Raw genomic sequence first — 16,079 nt, 5'->3', positions numbered from 1 at the left:
TAAAATTCTGGCACATTCTACAACCCAGATGAGCCTTGAAAACATTATGCTAAGTGAAATAAGCCAGTGCAAAAGGACAAGGATTGTCTGATTCTGCTTCTATGAGGTAACTAAAATAGGTAAATTCATCAAGACGGAAAGTAGTATAGAGGTTACCAGAGGCTGGTGGGAGTGGGAATGGGAAGTGATTGTGTAACGGGTACAGAGTTTCTGTTTGGGATGATTTTTAAAAAAAAAATTGGAGATGCCACATTGTCTTCCACAATGGTTGAACTAATTTATACTCCCACCAACAGTGTAAAAGTGTTCCTATTTCTCCACATCCTCTGCAGCATCTGTTGTCTCCAGACCCAGCAATCCCACTACTGGGTATATACCCAAAGGATTATAAATCTTTCTGTTATAAAGACATATGCACACATATGTTCATTGTGGCACTGTTTACAATAGCAAAGACCTGGAACCAACTCAAATGCCCATCAATGATAGACTAGACAAGGAAAATGTGGCACATATACACCATGGAATACTATGCAGCCATAAAAAATGAGTTTGTGTCCTTTGTAGGGACATGGATGAATCTGGAAACTATCATTCTCAGCAAACTGACACAAGAACAGAAAATCAAACACTGCTTGTTCTCACACATAGGTGGGTGTTGAACAATGAGAACAAATGGGAGGGGAGCATCACACACTGGGATCTGTTGGGGGGACTAGGGGAGGAACAGTGGGGAGTGGGGAGGTTGGGGAGAGATAACATGGGGAGAAATGACAGATATAGGTGATGGGGGAATCGAGGCAGCAAACCACCTTGCCATGTATGTACCTATGCAACAATCCTGCATGATCTGCACATGTACCCCAGAACCTAAAGTAAAATAAAATAAAAAAATTTTGGAGATGGGTAGTGGTGATGATGGTACAACATTGTGAACATAATTAATGCCACTGAGCCATACACTGAAAATGGTTAAAATGGCAAATCTGATGTTATAGCTATTTTACCTTTCCTGGCTCCCCAGTTAGAGAGAACTCCCTTAGCCAGGCACTAAGAGTCCATCCTCAAATGGCCTCCCCTGCCTGCCTTCCTTTTCCACAACTTCCTTCCCTAAGACTCATGCCTTCCAACCAAAATGGGTACCTTATTGTTCTCCAAACATCTAATAATCAAACATGGCAGGGAATAAACTTTAAATGTTCATTTTAATTGAAAACAGGGCTTGGTATTTTCTTAGGTTTCATTCAAAAACCAAGTTCCATCTTCTTTGTCCTGTAATCGTGCACGTGGGATCTGCCCTTACCTCTAAACTTACCTTTCAGTTTAGAGATCTGCGACTGAATGAGATTTCAAAATTCTAAAAGTGGCCCACCAACATCTTATTTTGTGCAATAAAATATCCTTTAAAAGCAGAGAGCTCTATATAAATAAAAATGAAGAGAAACTTCTAATAAAGATGAATTATACTCTATAACCCATAAATGCACCAGATAAAGTATGTTAGAGGGAAAAAAATAAAATGATCTCCATTTATCTCAGTGGGATGAAAGGCCCTCCAAGAATCAGCTTCTGGGCACAGTGGGTATTAATGAAGTTGAGAAGGAGCACTGACTTTTGTCAAAATCTGTGGCAATAATTATCCTTCCTTTTGATTTCCTCCCTGCAGTCCTACCCACAATCAAAGGTGTGTTAAAACAGTCAGAATTTGGCATATGTTAGAAAGAGAAGAAATCTAACCCTTTCGAAGTTCATAGGTTTAAATTGCATCAGATTGAAGTGCTTTCTCAGTCTACTAAATGTTTAAAGCAATTCAGTTGGTCATCATGACTGTTTTAAATGCAGTGCTATTTTTAATAAGGTGGCTCTCACCTCTGAGCTTACTTTGAAAAGACTTGAAAATATTGCTTGGGCTGCCAGAGCTCTAACAAATAGGCAGCTACCATAATTTAGCCAATTATTACCATTTAAATGTATTATTTAGCAAACCTTCAGACAGCAAATCTGAGAAAATCTGTAGGGTCTGCCTGAATTACACATTCTTATCACCTCTTCCACATCCTTCGGCTCCACACGAAAATAAAATGAAGCCAAATATATCACAGCAAAGGGGACAGTGTACCAGATCTACTCAACTGTCTAGATATATGTGGAGAAATAATGTTCCATTTGTTCCCTCTCAGAAGATTAAAAGCATCTTAATACCGTTCCCTTTGCAGCTCTCCTCAAAGAAAAAATTTACGGCATGTCACATTTTATCTTAAAAATGTGTATGCTTCATAATAATTTCATATTTGAGTGCTTTATCAGCAACTTTTATGTGAGAGGCATTCAAATTCTGAAACTGAGTATCAGGAAAACTCTCGTTATAAACGATAGGATCTACAGACCTTTTAGTGTGGTGGAACATTTTATTTTGTTTTGCTTTGTTTTAATTTGCCTCTTGCAAACATACCTGCTTAGCATATTATGAAAAGACAATGAAAATGAATGTCTAACACATTTAGTTGCAATACTAAGTTTTATCTTGTCAGAATCCGAATCTCTTCCAGAAAAGAAATAACAACAGATTTTAAATCTGTGGGTACTGAAGGACTATGTGCTCCAACTAATTGCTAATCATTATCTAAAACACTAAAAATATATTTTTGGTCCCACAGAGGAATTTGCAAAGCAAAAACATCAATGTCCTGATGCCCACTTTCCTGTACATCAGTGGGCTGTGTGAATTGTTGGATTATCAAGATCAATGCTTTCTGGTACAATATTCCTTCTCATTTGCTTAATCCAGCTAACACGGTTTTTCACGATGCAGAGGTTTAGCAGAGCCTCCTTATACTATAGCCTTACAGGAGTTATTATCGCTACCCTGCTGCACAAATTCACCATGCACAGGGCTTCTTTGTGTCCAAGGTCATTATAAGTAGGTGCCCCTGTAACAGGTCCTCTCGAAAGGCTCACACCTAACATTCTCCAACCTCCTCCTAGCATTTCTGCATGACTACCAGGATCCATAAACAACAGCATGCCCTGGCTTTTGTTTTCCTGTTTGACAAGTGACTGAACTTCAACAAGAAAGCCATTGAAAGAAAACAAAATCCTCTTCTCCCAACCATTCAGTAGAGCCCTCTTACATAGGACAGGGTGCCCCTTGAAGCTAGTTAGAATGTAGATAAAACAGCTTAAGACCGGAGTGTGCTTTATATGTCTAAAAAGCAACAGGTACTTTGTCAAACACCAGAACAGAGCATAATACATAAGAAGCTGAACTTAACATTCCTGTATCCCAGTGCGGCTAATGTAATTTCTGAAGTATTTTCACAATATACAATCTCTGAAGTTACAATGAATCTTAACTAGATGTTAGTAGAATTGAAGTGTATAACACATATAAATCCTTGTACTTTGTATGTCTGTAAAATTAAGAGGTTATTTGGAGAGCCAGAAACATAACAATACTTATCATATACCCACCCCATTGGCAGCTGCCATCTGCACTATTGTTTCTATTGCTGATTTATTAAAATACCTCCCATCTCCACCAACCACCAGTGATGATCCCTGGCGATCTTTTAGGTCTATGGAAAAGAATATACTCTGGATGAAATTCTCCAGATAGCATGGCTTTTCCTCAAAATAATAGGTTTTCTTCCGTAATCCACTTGTTCCTGATCTCTGATCGTGGTAGGGAGCTGTAGCAAAAGTCAACAGAGGGAGAGGGCCTTCTTCCATTTTTCTATATGTCCCAGAAATCCATTGTTCAAAATCACTCATCTTTCACTTCCACCAACTGGCTCAGTGAGGGCGTCCAGAAAGCAGTCAAGGAACCCCAAAATAGGTCTGTCCAACCTGAAGCTGCAACCGTGTTGTTTGCGTAACTAAAAGAGAGGGTTTGCCTGGACGATCACTCTCAATGAGAAAGCTTGGTTAATTCCTTGTTGTTGTTGTCCCTTGTGAACAAGTTAAGGGCCACACACCCACTTGCACCCACACACAAAGCAGGTCTTCAAAGTTGTTTTGATGAGGACACTTCTGCCCACTTAACCAAGCCAAATACCCTTCAATTATTTTTGTCTCATTTCCCCGTTAGGGTAGAGATAGCTCCCACGAGCGCTGCATGCAGCTGACTTCAGTTATAAACACCAGGTGGCTGCCAGGCTCCACTCTCAGAGCCCAGGCAAAGAGGGCAAATGCAGTCCCATGAAGCAGGTTCGTGAACAAGACACCCTGGTGTGGCTCTCACTGCTCCCGCCACCCCTTAAACCAGAGCCTCTCTGGGCATTCATCTCTGAGAAGGCCATCTGCAGCTAAAGTTGCTCCAGGCCATCTAGCAAGTTAAAGGTCAATCTTAAAATGGAAGTGAGGGAGCTCAAGTTACCCCTGGTTTTCTTACATCACTGTCATTTTGATACCCAAGAAATGTTTTTACTTCCCACATGCAATCAGGAAAAAAAAATTATCTAACAGATGAATGTACTGGCCACCAAAGATGTAACAAAATAGTGTTCAGTTCTAGAAGAAGACAGCTCCAAAGTTGCCCTGAATAACCAACAGCTTGGTCATTCCCTTGAATGTACAAAAAAGTGGGGATGAGGATGCATCAAGTCCTTAAAAATGTAAGCAAAACACGGAAAAAATAGACATATGTTTTTCTGAGTGCACAGGGTTGGATCAAGCTATTATTTAGAAAAATAATATGAACATAAGATTAATTTTTAAAATTTTCTCAGTTTTAAGTGTACTTGACTTTTAATAAAATGTTTTTAGGGAAGCAGTTTAAGTCTTTTGTATTTGAAGAACCTAGGATGTTGAAAAACATTTTACCAAATAAATTTCATATCCAATTCTATTTGATCCCTGAGATTTTATTAATGATCTATTTAAATACATACATGTGTGTTCTTGGCCAGGTACAGTGGCTCACACCTGTAATCCGAGCACTTTGGGAGGCTGAGGTGGGCGGATCACCTGAGGTCAGGAATTCAAGACCAGCCTGGCCAACATGGTGAAACTCCGTCTCTGCTAAAAATACAAAAATTAGCCAGGCATGGTGGTGTACACCCATAGTTCCAGCTACTCGGGAGGCTGAGACAGGGGAATTGCTTGAATCTGGGAGGCCGAGGTTGCAGTGAGTTGAGATTGCACCACTACACTCCAGCCTGGGTGACGGATGCTTAAAAAGTAAACCAGAACTGGGCCGGGCGCGGTGGCTCGCACCTGTAATCCCAGCACTTTGGGAGGCCGAGGTGGGTGGATCACGAGGCCAAGAGATCGAGACCATCCTGGTCAACAAGGTGAAACCCCGTCTCTACTAAAAATACAAAAAATTAGCTGGGCATGGTGGCGCGTGCCTGTAATCCCAGCTACTCAGGAGGCTGAGGCAGGAGAATTGCCTGAACCCAGGAGGCGGAGGTTGCGATGAGCCGAGATCGCGGCATTGCACTCCAGCCTGGGTAACAAGAGCAAAACTCCGTTTCTAAAGAAAAAAAAAAAAAAAAAAAAAAAGTAAACCAGAACTAGTCAGGCCACATGTTTGGGGAGTCTGACATGCACTGAGGTGTTACGGTTTTCAAAGGAAAAGTGAATCATCCCTTGAGCAACAAAATCTGAGTCTTTTTATACTAACTTGTCAAGTAAAATCCAAAAACAGACAGGCACTGGTAGCTGCCAACTGCCCTCTGTTAGTCAAGAATGCACCTGTGTTCTGGGGCTGCTCTGCACCAGACCAGGGGGATAATGGGCCCACAAGCAGAAAGTGGGCCTCTGGCAAGGGAGCCTGGTCCCCTTCAAATGACAAATGGGGCGGGCCCATGTGCAGGAAATATCTCGAGACATAACACAATTTATGAAACACATCTATTACGTTGAAAACCTGTCAGCCAAAAGACAACTACTTTTTATAGCCCATTTTGGGCTTTTAATTTGTTTTTAAAAGTCAAATTCTTTAGAAATTAATTGAAAAAGCAAGCATGCTTTATTAACAGTTGGCATAACCACTGTTTTTCAACTTACTGTAAATGGTTTTTTAAATTCATATTTTTTAAGTGCTGTGCCAAGTTTTCTCTGGTTTTATACGGGCTTGTAAATTAGGCTGGCATGTATGTCTGGACATATTCGATAATAGATCTAGATTTATGAAATATCATTCCAATAATCTCTTCATTGGAATAACAGAGCAACCAACCATGTAATTGGTAGTTTTCCTAATGAGATCCTGAAATCCCAGGGTAAATTCGGGGGTACTTGGGCACAAGGATGTTTCCACATAACAAAGCCTCTCTGCCCACCTAATACACCACACTCCAGCACAGTCTCTGCTGGCAGTCTGCCAGTGTCTCGGTGAAGTTCTTTTTGAAGCCAGAACTATGAGAGCAATATTTTAAGCAATGACATATGCCGGGCATGGTGTTTGTCAATATGCAAAACTAAACCACAAGGATATAATCCTTGCCCTAGAAAAGCTTCTATTCTAAAAACAGGCCTGATCATAATTTTATGAACATGATAGAACTCAACCCCATATAAAAATATTACCAGAAGCAGCAATGTTAGATGGACTGTGAAGTATAGTAAAAAAGAAGAGACATTAAAAACATTAAGCTTCCTAAGACACTCAGACTAAGTGGGGCAGCTATTAAGAAACTCATTTGTTTTAGCTCTCCAGCAAAGGTTGAACTTCATCTTCAGAAACGTTACTGTCGAGCATAGTGAACCCAATTTGGCCTAATGAATTCGCCTGCATTGCCAGTACTCCTTCACAATGACACAAATTACATTTAAACCATATGGGGGATTTAAGGATTACTCCCTTCAGACAAGGAACTTTCATACTGGTCTTGGGTCCAATCAATTTCACAACAGCAGAGTTATGAACCCCTTCGCTCCCAGTCTCACAAAGACTCCAGCTCCCATTTGCATCAGCAGTGATACCTTCCCAGTAGAACACATTAGAAACCGTAGACTTACCAATCATTTATTCACTCTTTCTATCGTTCTTTAAAAAATATTTAATGGACAGTTAATAATGATGTCCCAGGCCCCATATGAGGGCTGGCCTGAATGGGTTCACCTCTTCATACCAAGAGTTCTTTTTTAGCAAATGCCCCAGGAGTGGGCATAAGGGATGGACCTGATAACCCTATTTCCAGGCATAAGCACTAGAAAGAAAAGCAGGAATTTGGCTTAAAGCAGCAGGGTTAATCAGACCCCCAGCCCAAGGCCTTATGCTTATGATGGCTGCAGGTATCTATTCCAGAGGGCTTGAAGTGTTAAGAGCAGAGAAAACAGTCATTCATTTCTCCAACCACCAGTAACTAAGAAGGGAGTAAATGCTCAGCCTCAGGCAAGACACGGCATTCTAATGGAAAGAGCAGGCTCAGCAGCCAGACACAACTAGGGCTCAAATTTTTCACTGCAAAATGTATGAGAGGTACAATCTAGAGCAACTTACTTAACTCTACTGAGCCTATAAAATGGGGATAGCTCTCAAGGTTGTTCAGAAAATTGAAAACAGGTAACATGTGAAAACACCCAGTACTGTGCCTGGTATAAGGTAGATTATCAGTCATTGTCGGCCCCCTCGTTTCTCTGAGCCTCAATTTCCTCATGAAATAATACCTCTCTTCCCTGGTTTTTGTGAAGATTTGCCTCACTGAATGTCTAGGAAAGCCTTTATGAACTGGAAAATGATATAAAGATATGAATTTTTTTTTCACATTTGGAGTGGGGTTGGGGATAGAAACAAAGGTGGATGGGCCTCTGTTCTCACAAAGTTCACATCAGAAAGGAGCCATCACAGCGTGGTGGCCTTGGTGCTATCGTGAAGGTGTGTTTACAGAGCTGTGGCTCCCAAGAGGTTGCAGTGACAGGGATGAGACTGGAGAAATAGCTGGGGCAAGACTATGGAGCCTTGTGAACTGTGCTAAACTATATTTTGTAAGTGCTGGGAGCTATGGACATTTTTAAGCCAAAAGAATATAGGCCAATATGTTTTTAGAAAGTTGACTGGCTGACAATGGTGCCTTGAATGGCTTGGAGAAGGAAGACTGGAAAAAGATTAGCCAAGACTTGCATAAAGGGTTCCATCTTTAGCTGGGGTGGCTTTAAGGGCCCCAGTCAATGTGATCTTGTCCAGCACTGTTCCTCTGCCAGCTTTCTACACACAACTTCAACTTTGAGTTCTTGGCCCAGTTTGAGCACTGTTTGGTTTTATTTATTTATTTTTTCCTTTCCTACCATGAAGATATTCCTTCAACAACCTCTTTCCTCTGACTCTTCTTCCATATTGTGCTTTCTACTCATCCCCTTTCTTCTCTGAGAACTGTCCCCTAACCATTCCATGAAAGTGAACCCTTAGGGCCATGTCTCTACTCCAGGACCTGATTCCAGGCCATGAGCAAAAGGGGTAAACACCTGACTAAAGCTGGACCATTCGTGTTTTCTCTCCTTGGAATCTAGATTTGGGACTCAAAAGTGTACTAGTCAGATTAGGTTAGCTCTTGAACCAGAAAGACTGGTAAACTGATGAGCTGTGGGGGCAAGAACAGCTGAGTCATGAGAACATCCACAGAACTGTTGTTGACAGCCTGACAATACGTGAGAGTCTGTGACAGCTGTGCAGGATCCAACTCTGGATCATTCATACATCTTTAAGAGTTGTGGATCTGATGTAAAGGAAGAATCAGAAAAGAATCTGGAATAAAATCAAGCAGAGAATAGGTAAGACGAATCTTCTCATGTAGGTAGGGCTTGTAGATTCCTCAGACCTGAGATTCAGGGAACAGGGGCTGGGAACATAAGCCACTGGAGACTCCCTTTTGGTACTGGTATTCTGGACTCAGTGCCTCCACATCTGGACCCTTGGCCAAGCCACATCTCAGCCAGTTGATGCCACCCCAATTCAATTGGAAAGGTAACCCCTAATTGCTTGAGGTGAAAGAATGGTTTTTTTAAGTGGGCATTTTAAAACACACTCTCTTAAAATTAAGTGCAGAGATGATGAAGTATAGCTTATAGGATACAAATAATAAAATAAACATAGTATTAATATTTTTGGAGAAAGTAGGGGATACGTAGGGATATTTGGTATTTGAAATACATTTAAGGAATCTGAGATATTTGTTTATCTAAAGATTAGTCTTGTGATTCCAGTTTATAATGTGCAGGTTGAGTTACTTATTTAGACAGGATTTTAAGTTTAAGGAGGTATGAGAAGAATTTTATCAAAATTATAAACATTAGTGGAACATTCCAGAAAACTTGGACTGTATTATATTTATACGTTTGAGTCGTTAGATGCAGACAGTATTCTGCAGTACTTGAGGGAACAGACTCTAAGACCAAAGTGACAGGGTCTGAACCCTTACTCCACCAGTTACTAGCAATATGACCTTAGACAAGTTACTTAACCTCTTTGTGCTTCCATTTCCTCATCTGTCAAGATGGAGATAATGATAGCAGTTCTACTTTACTTGTTGTAGTCATGTTTGAATGACGTAATGTACAGATAGTTCTGAAACCAGAGCTACTATCGTATGCCCTGTACAAGGATCTGCTGTTATCATTATCTGATTACATGAGAACAACTTGAATAGTTGAAAAGTTTTCCTTATTAGACAAGGAATTAAAAAAAAAAAAAAACAAATATTTGACTTAAAAATTTGAAATACTGATAGGAACTTGATTAAATGAGTTTGTAAAAAAAAAAAAAAATCACATGCTCAAAAACCTAACTTCCATTGATAAATAATACGTCAGCAGAGACAGGAAAATGAAACAGATGTGCTGAGATAAACAGGAGATACTGCCTAGGTTCCTCTTGTCTCAGGGTCTTTTTTCTTTTTAGGCAGAGTCACCCTGTCACCCAGGCTGGAGTACAGTGGCATAATCTCTCTGCAACTCTGCCTCCCAGGTTTCAGCGATTCTTGAGCCTCAGCCTCCTGAGTAGCTGGGATTACAAGTGTGCACCACCAAGCCCTGCTAATTTTTGTATTTTTAGCAGAGACAGGTTTCACCACGTTGGACAGGCTGGTCTTGAACTCCTGACTTCAAGTGATCCGCCCACCTTGGCCTCCCAAAATATGTCTCAGGGTCTTGAAATCCATCTGCACCACTGCCTGTGGCTGCAAGAGATGCCCCTCTCTCTGTGTGCAGTCTTTGTGTGTCAGGCCTCGTGGGGGCTCACTGAACCCTAACTGGGCTTCTGTTACTTGTAGCCACTTTCATATCTTTACAGGGTTGACCAGGGCTCTGTAGTACCTGGGTCCTGTTTGTCAGCTGTGAGCCAAGCTGCACCTGCTGTCCAGTCCAGGCAAGAAAAGGAAGAGAGGACACTTCTTTCCCTTCTCCTTTGAGCTTCCTCAGCCCCCAGCAAGGAGAATGGCCAAGTACCATTTTGTGACTGGGGGGCCATGGGCAAGAGACTTAGGCTCTTTATGCCTCTATTTTCTCACCTTCAAAACAGGGATTGAAAATAGTAGCTACTGCATAGATTTGTTAAATAAAGACACAGGAGTTTACACATGTAAAGAGTTTAGCACCAGCTGGTTCTAGTGCTTTGTGAGCCCCACATAAGCGTTAGCCTTTAGCACTGCTCTGAATCTGAAAACATGCAGGTGTGTTTCATACTCAACTATTGGGACAGGCCATTGGCTATGTACGTTTTAGTAGAGTTAGAAAATGTTCTCTAAAGAAAAGGAGAAATTACATTAAAATTGGAAGAAGGTACAAGGTCGGAAGAATTACAAGGGCCAGATGCTTAGAGCGCTACAGAATCCCAGGTTCATACAGACTCCTGAAGTAGATTTGGAAATAAAAACAAACAAAACAGCTGCCTCAGAGAGTGCACATCTTTGAGCATGCATCAGTTGGTTGTCCATCTGTTCACCCATCCATCTACTCAACATTTCCTATAGAAATTGATGTGTTGTGTTCATTTCACCAGGCACTGTACATCACAGGAAGACTCTAGTTGCCAAGAAACTTTTGGTGTAGAAGGAGAGATAAATAAGTCAACAAATCATTTTAAAATGGAGTAAAAAGTACTCATCTGGGAGACTGGAAGGGAGCTATCAACACTCAGAGGGCAGAGAGAAGCCATAAGGCATTCCCCATCTGCACAATTGCCATTCTGAACCCATGTGGTTACGTTTGAAAACAATCTCCTCAATTTGAAGATGCGCAAGGCTTAGGAACCCCTTTTCATAAGTAAAACACGTGAAGAAGTCTCCTGTTTTATCCGAAATGACCCATATTCAACCATTTTGATCTGTAAAAACAGCCATTTATATGGTTCATATAACATTTTTCTGTGTCTCTTTTATCACCTTTTTGGAGCATTCTCAAGACAATGTGAATGTCAAGGCCTTAAGAAGATTCACTTGGCGGTAACAGAAGAACTTCCCCCATGCTAGCTTACCAGGAGCACGATGATTAAAAGCCCTTGGTGAAGAGAGAACCAGTTAAGGAATCGCTTTATTTTCCAATCATTCATGGTCATATGTTTCCCTCTTGTGGTGGAAAACGGAAAAACAAGCAAGATTGACAGCGGTCTCATAAGGGGCGGGTGCCTCACTCACCCCTGCCCAGAGCTGCCTCGCACAACTCTAGGGGCTCCCTTAACCAAGATCACAAGAGAAACTGTGTCTGTCCGTTTAAGTTTTGTAGCAGACAGTGGTTGGCCCTCCATCAAATAACGAAAATATGGTGGGACTCTGGGTCTTTTTTTGTGTTTTTGACACAAAATCTCACACTGTCGCCGGAGCTGGAGTTGCAGTAGGCCATCTCGGCTCACTGCAACCTCCGCCTTCCAGGTTCAAGCAATTCTCCTGCCTCAGTCTCCCGAGTAGCTGGGATTACAGGCGCCCGCCACCATGCCCGGCTAATTTTTGTACTTTTAGTAGAGACGGGGTTTCGCTATGTTGGCCAGGCTGGTCTCAAACTCCCGACCTTGTGATCCGACCGCCTCAGCCTCCCAAAGTGTCGGGATTACAGGTGTGAACCACGGCGCCCGGCCAACTCTGGGACTTTTAAATAGAGGAGAGATCTCCTGACCTCAAGTGATCCGCCAGGCCAACATGGCAAAACCTCATCGCTACTAAAAATACAAAAATTAGCCAGTCGTGGTGGCGGCTCCTGTAATCCCAGTCACTTGGGAGACTGAGGCAGAGAATCACTTGAACCCGGGAGGCAGAGGTTGCAGTGGGCTAAGGCCACTGCACTCCAGCTGGGGCAACAGAGCAAAGCTCCATCTCAAAAAAAAAAAAAAAAAAAGAGAAATGGTTAGGTTATTTTCTGTCTGTCTCATTATTAAGAACATTTTCAATTATATATGGTCTGGCCAAAATAGGATGTCCAGCTGTAAAGGATATGAATGAAGGTGGCCACAAAGAGGGAACATCCTTTTCTATGGGGTCGCTGCAAGCCAGAGTTTCTGTAAAATGGAGAGAGTGAAACCTCCTTTAAAAGGTTCTGAAAGTAAATGAGGAAATGTATGTGAAGTGCTTATCACAATGCCTGGCCATATAGTAGCCACTCAATAAATGTTATCCAAACCACTAAAAATAGAAAGGGGTATTAATAAGGACTGATCATATCCTTCTAACACATCCCCTGATTGCAAAAGCAGGTAAGCCCAGGTAGGAGGGCATAGATGCAATGGGTTTATCTGTGAGATCAAGACTGATTAAACACCCACAATGGCACAGGCACTGGGGGAATGGGACAGGTGGAAGAAGGAGGATTTAAAGATGAATCAAGTACAGTCCCTGCCCCTAACCATTGGGCTCTGGAGTCAATCAGACCTGAGTCTGAATCCTGGCTTTACTTGAACCCTCTAGTGGTGTATGGCCTTTCTGGCCTCAGTTTCCTTATTTATAAAACAGTAAGGACGATGATGCCTGCTTAAAGGTTGTTGTACATAGTGGAAGATAAGTTCAGTAGGCTACAATGTGCTGGGTGATGTTTCAAGTGCATTACAAGCATTAACTTATTTAATCTTCACAATAACTTTACAGGGACTTATTATTCTCAGCCCTTATCCTAGGGATAAGGAAAATGGGAGATACAGAGATTACATCATCTGTCCAAGGTCAGGTAAATTGTGGAGATGGGCTTTGATTTGATTGAGCCAACCCAAGTTAGAAGGCTTGCTCTAAGAAGACACCCAGTCACATGCAGTCTGTTTCCAGAGCCCAGACATGTAACTATCATGCTACCTTGCTTCGTAATGTAATATGCAGCTAGGTGAACAGCAAACAGTCAATAAACAAAAGCTTTTAAAACAGCATGTGGGTGAATGTGGGCATCTGTGGGAATTCCTGAGATGAGCGGTGGCTCATGGGAGCAGCAGCAAGGCATTCCCTCTTGGCCTCAAGGCTTAGTGAGAGCAAGGCTTTAGGGAAATAAAAAGTTGGACTTCTACTTAAAAAGTTTAGGAACCCCTAGACTATAGCACTAGATACCTATTCAAAGTGTCTGCCTTGAGGAATTGAGCACAATGGAAATCCAGGTTCAAATCCCAACTCTTGATACTTTTTCAGTATCCTGAAGTGCTTGGGCAAATCACTTAGCCTCTATTTCTGCATCTGTAAAACAGGGGTCTAAATGCCAATCAATTAAGTGTTGCTGAAAAAATTATATGAGATCATGTGAAGTGCTCAGCACAGTGAATATCATTTACATGTAGGTTTTCATGCAGGCTTCATAACAACTCAGTGGGTATTCTCACTATTCCCATTTTACAAATAAGGAAACAGGCTTAGAGAAATTACATGACTTGCTCAAGGTCTCACAGTAAATTGGGAAGGCAGGCTTCAACACCAGTTTTAATGCCAAAGCTCATGTTTCTCATCATTGGGCTATGTATGGCTCCTCTGGATGATCAAATTTGTTTAAACTTGAAAAAAAATTAAGAGGAAACAGATTCCAAGTGACTCCCAAAGGGCTATTGCCCAATTGCAAAGTATATGAGCTCTGGTGCCTGTACAACCCACCTGCATTTGGTGGACACAGCATAGATGTTATGGTTGAATGGTGCACTACTCCTACCCTCTCTAAAAAAAAAAAAAAAAAAAAGATATGTTGAAGTCCTAAACCCAGGTACCTAGGGATGTAACCTTATTTGGAAATAGGGTCTTTGTAGATGTAATCAAGTTACAATGAGAGTATACTGGATTAGGGTGGTCCTAAATCCAATGACTGGATTTAGGAGAGGGAAATTTGGAGACAGAGACAGAAGAGATACACAGGGAAAAATGCCATGTGAAGACAGAGGCAGAGATTGAAGTTACGCTGCACCAAGGATTCCCAGCTAGGAAGAGGCAAGGAAGGATTTTTCCCTAGAGCCTCCAGAGGGAGCGTGGTTCTGCTCTGACCTTGATTTCAGACTTCTAAGCCTCCAGAACTGCAAGAGAATAAATATCCATTGTTTTAAGCCACACAGTTTGTTATGGCAGATGGCAGCCCTAGAAAATTGCTAAGTGCTTCAAAAAAAAAAAAAGATAAGCCAACTCCTTTTGCAGCAGAATGGCTGGTCTGCATGACAGATTCCCCCCACCCTGCCTCCAAGCCCCTCTTCCCTTCCTTCCTTTTTTTTTTTTTTTTTTTTGGTATTTTAGTAGAGATGGGGTTTCACCATGTTGGCCAGAATGATCTCAATCTCCTGACTTTGTGATCCACCTGCCTTGGCCTCCCAAAGTGCTGGGATTACAGGCGTGAGCCACTGCACCCAACCCCACCTATACCTTTTTTTTTGCTTCAGAGTGTTTGATTTGTATCACTAAGTAATCCTGCAAGGGCCATGGGTCCATATACACAAACAAGCTTCCACCTTTGCTCAATGGTGTGAAGAGAGAGACTGTAACTCACCCACTTTTAACCTCAGTACCTGGAATGGGGTTGGGCACATATAGTCAATAAATATGTGAGTGACTAAGCTATTTAAGTGACAGCATCAAATGACCCCAGTAATTAGTGTTTCTAAGCACAGAGGTGAGTTTTCAGGCAGTAGTCAGTAGTGGTTTCCCTTCCTGAGACCAACTTCAAATAGAAAATTACTCTCCTGGCTGGGTGCAGTGGCTCACGCCTGTAATCTGAGCACTTTGGGAGGCTGAGGCTGGTGGATCACCTGACATCAGGAGTTCGAGACCAGCCTGGCCAATACAGCAAAACACCGTCTCTACTAAAAATAGAAAAATTAGCCAGGCATGGTGGCACATGCCTGTAATCCCAGCTACTTGAGACGGGGCTGAGACAGGAGAATTGCTTGAACCCGGGAGGTGGAGTTTGCATTGAGCCAAGATTGCACCATTGCACTCCAGCCTGGGCAACACAGTGAGACTCTGTCAAAAAAAAAAAAGAAAGAAAGAAAGAAAGAAAGAAAAAGAAAAGAAGGAAAGGAAAGAAAAGGAAAGGAGAAAGGAAAGGAAAGAAAAGGAAAAACGAAATTACTCCCCCAATCACAGACAACTTCCCAAAGCACAAGGTGTCTGCAACAGAGGGCACTCCGCCTGGGAACTGGCATTGCAAGTAGTTTCAATAGCACAAAGTCTTGTGCGACAATTATGAACAGAACTAGAAACTGCAATAGTGAAGGAAGTAGAGCTGGTTAGTCTGCATGGCTGAGGCCAAAAGCTTGTACTGCTTCCCAGGACAATTGCAGGCAGAATAATGAAGGAGAGATCTTCATAGTGCTATTGAACATGAGGTAGAAAAGTGGTGAGAGTAAGAGAGAAATAGAGACCAATGCAAACAAGAGGAAAAGAGTGTCACAGCTGACCTAGCATCCCAGCCCCTTTCCTAACATGAGAATGACAGCACAACCACACTGTATGTCTAATTTTCCTTTGCATTTGTAAATGTATAATTTAACTTAGTGAACTATACATCATTCTACATATGGGTTCAGGCCAGCTGAACCAAGTTAGAAGACTTGCCCCAGTGAATATACTAGGTCACATGCAGATGGTGTTACGTGTCACATAATCTGCTGGTTAAAGATAGAGTCAGAGCAAACTGATAGAGCCTAGAGCCTTTTTTTTTTTTTTTTTTGAGACAGAGTTTCACTCTTTTCCCCCAGGCTAGAG

At 41.8% G+C, this 16,079-nt stretch overlaps 1 protein-coding gene across 3 annotated transcripts in view; it reads right to left on the bottom strand.

Moving 5' to 3' along the window:
• PGM1 (phosphoglucomutase 1) overlaps positions 1–16,079 on the bottom strand; it is a 68,039-nt gene that overhangs the window by 34,439 nt on the left and 17,521 nt on the right. Inside the window, exon 1 of one of the 3 annotated variants that reach the window (XM_012442503.3) lies at positions 3,472–4,055. The exons of 1 other annotated variant lie outside the window; for it this stretch is intronic. In XM_012442503.3, coding sequence (XP_012297926.1) covers positions 3,472–3,771 — 300 coding nt within the window. In that variant the 5' untranslated portion in view covers positions 3,772–4,055. Of the gene's footprint in view, positions 1–3,471; positions 4,056–16,079 lie in introns of those variants that run through there. One more of the 3 variants, XM_064372431.1, reaches the window with a different exon arrangement.

The sequence above is a fragment of the Aotus nancymaae genome, unplaced genomic scaffold, assembly GCF_030222135.1.
Source record: "Aotus nancymaae isolate 86718 unplaced genomic scaffold, 86718_ANA_hifiasm-v0.15.2.pri h1tg000007l, whole genome shotgun sequence".
NCBI lineage: Eukaryota > Metazoa > Chordata > Mammalia > Primates > Aotidae > Aotus > Aotus nancymaae.
This window is presented reverse-complemented; position numbering and strand designations above follow the sequence as displayed.